The sequence below is a fragment of the Apium graveolens genome, chromosome 6 (genome assembly GCF_009905375.1).
Source record: "Apium graveolens cultivar Ventura chromosome 6, ASM990537v1, whole genome shotgun sequence".
Taxonomy (NCBI): Eukaryota; Viridiplantae; Streptophyta; class Magnoliopsida; order Apiales; family Apiaceae; genus Apium; species Apium graveolens.
This window is the reverse complement of record NC_133652.1, coordinates 126,239,079-126,248,922: the sequence shown is the minus strand read 5'-3', so window position 1 is coordinate 126,248,922 and position 9,844 is coordinate 126,239,079. Positions and strand designations below refer to the sequence as shown.

Here is a 9,844-nt window from a genome sequence, read left to right as displayed (position 1 = left end):
CGAGCTAGGATTCCAAGTTAAGTTGGATCGAGCTAGCAGGAGCTTTATATTGTAGATGAGTTATGCAAGATTGTAAGAACGATATTATTATCAATTGTAAAGTGAACTAGTTGGGATTTGGTACGATGTAATAAAAGATAAGGTTGTGGCTTGTTTTTATACTTGAACATGTTGCAATCCATGATTGTGAAAAGAAGGGTCAATGCATATAATATTTTATGTACAGGTGTATATATTGTGTGTGTGTGTGTTGTGAGCCCCAAATTTCTGACCCGGATTTGGAGGGCGTTACATTTTGGCATCAGAACCACATGTTATAAGTCACTGAAACAAGCTTAGAATGTCGGGAATGGATAGAGGGTTAGGATTAGGATTAAGAAATAAAAAAATATGGCGTCGAGAGGTTGAGTGCGACGGTATAGTAGGTTTTGGTATGATTCGTGATGAGATTCGAGATTTTTATCTAGCGACACGATTTTCATATAGCTGCAATGGCAGATTCTTTTATCCCGGGATTGTCTGATCATTCGGAGCCTTCAGTCGGAGGACCATCATTTGATTCACGACCTGCTCTTCCACTGGTGTTAGCTATGTCACATCATGTTGCGGCGATTGCACTTTTTCAAACTATTATCTCATCCCCTGATGCGAGACTACCTATTTGAGAATCCCCCACACGTTGATTCTGGTTCTACCGGATATTCAGTCATGCGCGCATCTTTTCTGTCTACTCTATGCCTTGTTCTATACCATCAGCTTAAAACTCGTCTTATGAAGTAACAACACCTATGAGGATGAATTCGAGAGCTACATCATATGATGAGTATACGAGGTAGTAAGAAAGGTGGGAAGGAACCTTGAGAGAGAATTTAGTTATTTCAAAGAATAACTGCTACCAGGTTATATGGAGCTACTAATGAGTATGCCACTCACGATTATCTTGTGGAGTGAGCTAGATGGATCTTTAAAGAAATTTGAGAGGATTGGAAATCGAGAGTTTTCTTGAAATTAGATGACGATGTTATGATCAAACATGATACGTATAAAAGTAATGTGATATAAATCGACCTTGTGTTATAAAATAAATCTGATGATTACGGGATGATTTGTTATACTTAGTAATCGTAAGAGATGATGATGGGAGTGATCCTAAGCTCTTGGGTGCAGAGTGCATGATGACTCCAAAGTTCTATAACGGGGACACCCGTTGAATACAAAAACAGAGCTCCTAAAGCACACACCAAAGGTAACCCCGCATCCCCAACGAGGACACCCGTTCAATACATGAGGAGGTCTTCAATCATCAGGCATACCCTGGAGGCCTTCAAACTTTTCACAAACACCCCTCTCCTTGACCGTCTCAAGGAGGGAATTCTTCAAAAAATACCTGCAACAAACACATTAGAAAAAATACAATCTTCATTCATCTCTTCAACACAGGACGCGTCCTCTGTCTTGGGCGCGTTTTTATCCTCCATGTAACTGATACTGACCTCTAGCATTCACTTCCCATCACATCCTACCTTTAAGGACGCGTCCTACACTTTGGACATACCAACCTTCATCACTAAAGGACCGCAAGTACTAAACACTTTCCCAATGGCGGAAGCGTCCACCACGCCTGGGCGCGTTCTGCTCTAATCATGTGCTTCCAAGTTTTCTTATCATAAGACCATCCTTCGTAAAACACCCCCTCAAAGGTGGGCGCGCCTTGTGTGCCTTGAGGCGTCCTCGCCTTCTACAATGCAATACCGAGTTTGACTGTAATTAGTCTGCGTTTGACGCGAGTTATTCCTATACCAAAATTCGGGTATAACATTGACATATCGCATTTGGAGAAATACACAGGTAACATGGTCACGAGAAAACCATTAGCAATAAATTATATGGTGGGAAAATATTGTTCTGCTTCATGAAGAAAATTTAGATCTTACTGCAGAAACGGAGCCAGGTAGTTCTACTCAACGGAGCCGAATTGCCCTATGCTGGGGTATTCGTTTTCGAGCTAAGCATATTTCCCTGTTAGGTTTCGATTGAGGTTAGTAATGTGATTAACAACATTAAACGATAAATATGTAGTGATTTTGTAGGAGTAAACAGTTGGTATCCAATGTATGAACACAAGTGTGTCGTCTGCATAGTTCTGTACTGTTTGAGGTCTCTTTTATTAATTTATATTATTTACAACATTTCTTTTATATATTCCGAGAGAACACTGTAATAATAATAACTAATAAGTGAAAAAGTAGACTGAAATGCGATCCAGCAGATTACAAGGTCGTAAACTAAAGAACCAGGAAAGTAAGAAAGTGTGTATAATCTATATGAACATTACCCTGTAAAAAAACAAAGTGTTGTACTAAATAATGATAAGGAAATTTATTTATATATTCCAAAAGAAAGGGTTACGTGTCAATTTGGCATGTTACAGATTTGCAGTCATAAAAACACACCAAAATCTGCAACTCTGCAACAGCTGCTTTTAATGATACAGATATTATTAATACTACTCCAATATTATAGTCACAAAAATGAAAATTTTGTATCTTATACTATACCATTCCTTGTTTCTTATATCATACCAAAACCACAAAATTTTCTTGATTGTTATTCCATGGATTTTTATCAAACTCCTTTTGTAGGTTTTTTATTTTTTATCTTGTTTTTCTGACACTCTGCTCTCCATTCTTTTGGATGGCGTCAAAGCAGAAATATGTACGTGTTGTTTACTCTTCATATGTAGAATTTAAAGAATGCAGATGTAAGTAATAATCTTTGATTTCTCAGGCAAAAAGGAACAGCTCTTGAAATGATCAGTGGAACTTCCTCTGCCACTTTTGATCCTACAAGGGTCATCCAGCTTTCTTGGCGTCCCAGGTCATATCAAACTCCTTTCTTTGATTGTTTATACGTCGTGTTTGATCAGTTGATTGTATCGAAAGAATCTGATACATCGCTTACTTGAAGCATACAGGGCTTTTTTGTACAAGAATTTTCTAACAGATGAGGAGTGTGATCATCTAACTCTTCTGGTTAGTCTTTGGTTTCACATATGACCACCCTGTGCTTTCAGTTTTTATTTCCTTTTTTATAAGTGTAGGTAGTTGTTCAGGTTGTCTAGGGGTCATTGGGGTTGTTCTGAGAATTTTCCTTTGTGTTTGTAAATTCATTGTATACAGTGTTAGCTTTTGAAATTAGAGAATGTTTTGTTTTTTCTTGATTTGGATGTTTTGGAAAGGCCAAGGACAAGCTGGAGAAGTCTATGGTTGCCGACAATGACTCTGGTGAAAGTATTGAGAGTGAGGTCCGAACGAGCTCTGGCATGTTTTTAATGAAAGCTCAGGTTAGTTTTGTTGTATCCAATACTTTTCCCCCGATGAGTATGATATTTTGAGTTGTCTACCTTAAGATAGTGAGGGGTTGCCGGAGCTTCATATAGTATATGTAACTGTGCAAGTAATTAAGGTTTCCCCTAATTTCTGATGTGTTTCTACATTGTTGTAATAACTGGCTGAAAATTACAAAAAGGCTCCAGGTTAAGGATTTGGTTGTGCCCTATTCTGATCTTGTTAACTATTTAGCAGAGTCATTGGTAATCATAATGTTAACATATAGGATGAAGTAGTTGCTGGCATTGAATCACGCATAGCTGCTTGGACATTTCTTCCTGTAGGTAAAATGTTTATCAAATTTACAGTTTCATGTGTTTATCCAAGGACTAGGAACTTTTTTTAAAATTTTATTTTGGCTAAATGAAGAATTGATCACAAATTTGTAACCAGAAAACGGAGAAGCTATACAAATACTGCACTATGAGAATGGTGAGAAGTACGAGCCGCATCATGATTTTTTCACTGACAAGGTCAATCAGGAGGTGGGAGGTCACAGGGTGGCCACAGTACTGATGTATCTGTCTAATGTCGACAAAGGCGGGGAAACAGTTTTCCCCAGATCGGTGGTAATTTTAATGTAATGCTATAGATATTTGTAGTCTTCAAGTTTTCTCCCTGTAAACTAATTGGATCATGTATATTTTTTGTAGGAAGAAACTAAGACAGAGGATGATAGTATATCTGATTGTGCTAAAAATGGTTACTCGGGTAATTTTCTTATTTCAGTTCCATTGGAATTTATGAAACAGAACATCATTCTTTTGTTTTTTACTATGAAAAACTCATGATTCTGACATTTGTCATATGTAATGATTGCAGTGAAGCCTCAAAAGGGCGATGCTTTGCTCTTTTTCAGTCTTCATCCTGACGCGAGTACAGATGCATTGAGCTTGCACGGGAGCTGTCCGGTGATTGAGGGTGAAAAGTGGTCTGCTACTAAGTGGATTCATGTAAGATCGTTTGACATACCACAACCCGCAAATGGGGTCTGCGCTGATGAAAATGAGAACTGTGCTCGGTGGGCTGCTGCAGGTGAATGCGAAAGAAATCCTCATTACATGGTTGGTTCCAAGGTTGAGAAGGGATATTGTAGGAAGAGTTGCAAGCTGTGTTCTTCACAAGAATCTATCTAGGAACTTACGTTAACTTACATTTTTACCGATGTACACACCATTGTGCTTGTTTTTTCCGCAAACTTTGAAAGAAAAGAAAAAGGAAAGAAATATTTTATATTGATGTCACTTGAGGAACAAATTAAGCAAAAGCAGCTGAATGAATCTTTAGTTTCTGACAACATAATGTAACTTTCTATTGTCACATTGAAGTTTACAATATGAGAAGTGTGCTAACCTGAAATACACTTTCTGGTATTTGCGCATCTCAAGCTTATATACAGAAGCGAAACTTGGAAGATGCGCTAAAAATGTACAAGCTGGAGACTGTTCAGGTATTCTGAATTGCTTATAGATGTATTTTTATTATATAACTTGAAGAGACTTCTAATTTATATGATAAAGTCGTCTTTAGGCCGACTACTTTTCATTGATATAAATTAGGACAATAAGTAAATCAATAGAATATGCACGTTTGAAAAATCTTAAAATAATAATTTAAAATTAATAAATGGCTTAAAAGTGATAAATAGATGAATACTTATAAGTTATGTAATTATAAGTTATGTAAGTGCTTGGTTAATTTTACTTATAAGTCAATTTTTTTTTGTTTTAACTTAAATGAACTAAAATAAATAATTTTTAAATATAATTATCTTAATTCATGACTTTTAAATTAACTTAACATTTAAAAACATATATTTAAAAACTAAAATTAATAAAAAAGTGAAAAATCAAAATAAGTTTAAAATATGTCGTTACTAATATTTAACTTATCAACCAGATAAGTATTACGGTTTAGAAGTAGCTTATAAGCCAGTTGAAAAACATGCCCAACATGTTCCGAGAAAATTCTCATTAAAGCAATTAGCTGAGTGCTTAGAAATGCAGAAGATTAGATGGATATCTCACAATGCAGAAGATTAAATGCACTACATGAATGCTGTGTAAATTAATGCAGACTTGTTATTGCTTTGCATTTCTACAAACATGTCGGTTCATTTGTATTTCTTACAATCTATACAACATGGGATTCATTTAGCAAAATTTACAAGTACAATGTTGCACCAAATTGACTACGACATTATAGGATTAAAATGAAGCCTTTGTCTGATAATGTTGCAACATTCTGGCAATTATTGAACCTTCTTTTTCTTTTCAATGTTTAATGTAGATTACTACTCATGTTTCAATCACGTCTTTACGGTATTATCAAGATTATCTTTGATTTACAAAGCTTTTAAAGACAAGCCTTTGGAGGAAGTTATTGAACCCCTCTCAATTATGATCTATAATTCTGGACAGAAAGGAAATGAAGAAAATATTCTTTTATTAAATTTTTATTTATTACATTTCATTTGTCTCAACTGTACACTCAAATTACCATTTCTACACAATCGAATGGGAAGAGGTTCAAAGTATACGAGATTCAGTATGACCTCAAGAAAAAGGGTGAAGCCACCAAGAGATAAATCATAAGCTCCAATCGGTTAAGTAATGAATTTAATCAGTTTCGGATCAAAAATACCCGGGTCATAATGCTAGTTGATGATAGTTAGTGTAGTCGATTTCTTTCAACCGCACACAACACAAGAGGCATTCTGGCAACTCTTCCGGCTTGTTTCCCTGTGCAGAATAAAATAAAAAGGATATATATATATTATACAAGAGTTGCACATAAAACTGAAATTAAGTATTATTAGAGCAATTGATGATGTGAAAAAACCTTACCTGTATGGTCAAGCCGAAATCCAGAATACAGAGTTTTAATCTTTCTTGGAATGCCTCAAAACCTTTTCTTGATATGTAACTGAATCTGTGCATATCCAGATCAATCTCAAAGTAGTTTTCGCCCTGTAAGAGATCCCAGAAAAAATGTTGAGTTGCAGTATAGTAATTATTCCTTTCTTAAACATCACAAATTAATTTTACTTCCTACTTGTAGATTGACATCTTGGACCATAAATGCATATATTGGACCATAAATGCATATATTATGCAATGTGCAAAATGTAGCATCAGTCCCACATGTGGTCTAAAAAAGGCACAACATTCGTGGTCTTCTTCAACTATGCTAGAGGACACCGCAATGAACCAAGATCATTGATCAGAAAAAGTTTTTAGTTTTGGAATAGGTTGTCCCAAAAATAAGCTATTGTATTTGTGACATACAAATGTTTATAAACAGAAAACTTGTTATGACTAAAAAAATTGCTATGAGATTAATAGATTATTGCATCGATGTCGAAACCAATAGACAAAAATATTTGCTTTGTCAGTAATATAGGATAAGTATAGCACATTGTTTCTATTCAAGCAGACTACAAACTGAAAATACTAAAAAACTTTACCGAGTAAAACTTATGTTGAGGACGCGAAAGTACAGGCTTTTCATTGTAAGCATTCATAAGCTTCTTTTCAGCTGCACTCAAGTTAATGTCCTCCATATTTGCTATTCGACCCAAGATTTTTAATCTTTCCCTATATGGTGCAATTGTGTCCAAAGCAAAACCCTTGACTTTTTCTGATTCATCATCAATTATCCTCTGTCCCCAAAAAAATCATGTATAAAGGTGAAAAGGCAAAGGCTAGTGTAACAACAGAAGTCTTAAGTTGGAGATCTTACCCTAATACTTTCTTGGAAATGTAGTGGCATTTCTTTCGAATAACTTTCTGATAACCTGAAGTACAGAACATAACTCATTCCTTCTCCATCATAATCATTTTGAAATATTGTCACCGGATATAGTGGTATCTGAACACGAAAGATTGGGACAGAAAACAGATATATAAATATTGTTCATATATATGGATGTAGATTCACGACAATACAGTCAGTTACATAACATGGCAATTTAACGCATACATCAAGAGTTTCCATTTGCTAGATTGGAACTTCAGTAATACAGTTTATGACGTTTTAAAATTGCTCCATTTTAAGAAGAAAAGGAGAGACTAGGAATCACCAAAACAATATGTTTAATAAATGAATCTGGGAACTAAATATACCTGAAGGTTCACCACGAGGATTGGAGGAACTTTTCCAGATGACTCAATGACGGGAAGTTCCACAAAGCGTGCAATGTGGTCAATCTTTTTTTGAGATACAAACACATCAACGCCGAAAGGAGAAAATGCAGCATGATTTGCAGCAGCTTCTTTCTTTTTATCCCTGTCAACAGTTGGAGTACAATTAAGGTCTTACAGTTTGAGAAACCCATTCGGTAAATTGGACTTCCATACGCCAGTACGACTAATATGAGGAAACATATATAAAGCTTAAACCAGATATATGGTTTGCTCTCACCTTAAATAGTTTTGGCCCCGGACTTTGAAAGTGCTTGCCTCAATAGGTGACCAACTATCAGACAGTCTCTTTTCAATAGGACAATAAGGAACCTGAGAACCTGCTCTGGGTCTCTGCAGGGGAGGTCTCGGGGACACTGATTTAGAAGTAAACGTATTAGCACCACAAATTATGGAAACCCTCAAACCACAGATGATATAACTCATGCATTGGTCATTAGTGTTATGCAACGTAATTAATTTATTCTTTACTTACATTAATAAATGGTGGCACCTCATACCCTAAAACTAAAAATCTTATAAACAAGTATATCTCAAGAGAAAATGCCAGGTAATGTACTCCTCTCGTGGGAACTTAAGAGCCTTCTCAAGCTACATTTACACTGAACATTTTTAATTGTTACTTGTCTGAACTTACTTCCAGGTCAATTATTCACTTTTATATTAAGCGATTGTTGTTAAGAATTCCTCTCTTCTTAGTATAAAAAAATTAGTAAGAAAAAACATTGTAGTATAAAAAAGAAATTTTGCGGAAATGAACAAAAACAGAACTTACATATTGTAGGAGCAGCCTGTCCATCTCTCCATTTAAAGGAAAGTCTCAAGGCTGCTTTTTTCTTCGGACTTGAGCTTAGCGATTTTCTCTTTTCGTCCGAGGAAGAGGCAGTGCCAGCAAGACATGGCAGGCAATTATTGGGGAGGAGACCACAGTTGTGCAAAATTCCCATGTCTTCCCCACCAGCACTTTCATCAACATAAGTAGCTATATTATGTACCACAACTTTTCCCTCATTTTGATTAGATTCAATATTACCTTCTAGTACAGTACTTGGATGTACTGTACGATCTGAGGTAGCAAAGGTTGGACCAGTGCCATTATGATTAACGTAATCTGAACATCTCGGAGTGACAACAGTTGACCCAGAGCCATTCAAAGATATATCTGTGAATGTACAAGACAAAGCTCAGCACATTGAACTGATTACAGATACCAAAAAAATGGAAACTTTTTCAGCAGACATCAAATATTACCATCTTGAATGCTATAAAAGTCATCATCCTCATCCGACTCAACCACCAACACAGGATCAAACCATGATTCTGAATTTACTGCTTAGTACAGCACAATAAAATTCAAGGAGTCAGGCAAAATTTACAAATGAAAATCATTTCCATCTATTCAAATATCTTCTTTTTTTTAAGCTTTCAAAGCTCATTATATAACATGGCTGATTCATTACGAAAAAAGTTCTGGTTGCTAAAACAAGAGATATAATTCATTTCTAGCAAACTAATCCTATAATCAGGCTTCAACATAACATTTTAGTCTTAACATGAAGTAATAAGTTACATCTAGCAAAATGTATATCAAAATAAGCCCATCAATCTAACCCTACAAAACATCCAGATATCAACACAAACTACAATCAACAACTCAATAAAATCAAACCAAAAAAACTGCATACAAAAATAAAAACTAACAATCACCCACAAATATTTCACCAAATCATAACCAGAAAAGAATAAAAATCATACCTTGATAAGTAGGATTACAATAAGATCGATCAACAGAAACAGAGGAATCCACTTGACTAAGCTTATGAGACAAAGAAGATGTTTTTCTGACAACTAATCTTTTCCGGGTCGGGTTCTTTTTCCTGCGAATACCCATTCCACATCCTGTGGGTTTGGATCCACAAGACCCCATAGTGAGATCAAAGATTGACGCTTTCTTCAAACAAGATGATCAAGATTTCATCTTTAAGCTCCAAAGAGCTCTAAATATTCAAGAAAAAGATGACCCAACTTTAGTCCATATCATTAAATCACAACCAACACAATAGATTGGGAAAGTAAAGTGAGTTGGGTTTACAGCAGTATACAAGTAGTTACTCTGTATATGTACGGTTTTTCTGACGTGTGCCGCACATATTATTAACTAACTTTAATAAAAATAGGTTTTTTTTATTAATGAAATTGATGTGAATAGGGGTCATTAATATTTATTATTTAACCGAGCTCATTTATACGGGA

General features: G+C 35.5%; 2 protein-coding genes across 2 annotated transcripts; one reads left to right on the top strand and one right to left on the bottom strand.

Moving 5' to 3' along the window:
- Positions 1-2,466: 2,466 nt before the first annotated feature.
- On the top strand, positions 2,467-4,628 carry LOC141668870 (putative prolyl 4-hydroxylase 7). The gene is made up of 8 exons (XM_074475910.1): positions 2,467-2,715; positions 2,788-2,877; positions 2,975-3,032; positions 3,239-3,343; positions 3,616-3,673; positions 3,783-3,958; positions 4,043-4,100; positions 4,212-4,628. Coding segments are annotated over exons 1-8 (861 nt in total). The 5' UTR covers positions 2,467-2,713; the 3' UTR covers positions 4,526-4,628.
- A 1,189-nt stretch (positions 4,629-5,817) lies between these two features.
- Positions 5,818-9,681, bottom strand: LOC141667975 (uncharacterized). Its single transcript, XM_074474628.1, has 9 exons — positions 9,347-9,681; positions 8,843-8,920; positions 8,367-8,753; positions 7,812-7,947; positions 7,514-7,676; positions 7,131-7,259; positions 6,856-7,050; positions 6,236-6,358; positions 5,818-6,130 (listed from the first exon to the last, which is right to left on the bottom strand). Exons 1-9 carry the CDS (start codon positions 9,516-9,518, stop codon positions 6,038-6,040), a joined length of 1,476 nt encoding a protein of 491 aa, XP_074330729.1. The 5' UTR covers positions 9,519-9,681; the 3' UTR covers positions 5,818-6,037.
- Positions 9,682-9,844: the final 163 nt, after the last annotated feature.

Excerpts from the sequence above, each read along its gene's own strand:
- LOC141668870 (XM_074475910.1), top strand. Across the intron at positions 3,344-3,615 it reads TGTTTTTAATGAAAGCTCAG|GATGAAGTAGTTGCTGGCAT; the intron begins GTTAGTTTTGTT and ends GTTAACATATAG. Across the intron at positions 3,674-3,782 it reads TTGGACATTTCTTCCTGTAG|AAAACGGAGAAGCTATACAA; the intron begins GTAAAATGTTTA and ends ATTTGTAACCAG.
- LOC141667975 (XM_074474628.1), bottom strand. The coding sequence starts at position 9,518 with ATGGGGTCTTGTGGATCCAAACCCACAGGATGTGGAATGGGTATTCGC. Across the intron at positions 8,921-9,346 it reads TTGTAATCCTACTTATCAAG|TAAATTCAGAATCATGGTTT; the intron begins GTATGATTTTTA and ends TGTACTAAGCAG. Across the intron at positions 7,948-8,366 it reads ACAGGCTGCTCCTACAATAT|TGTCCCCGAGACCTCCCCTG; the intron begins GTAAGTTCTGTT and ends CTTCTAAATCAG.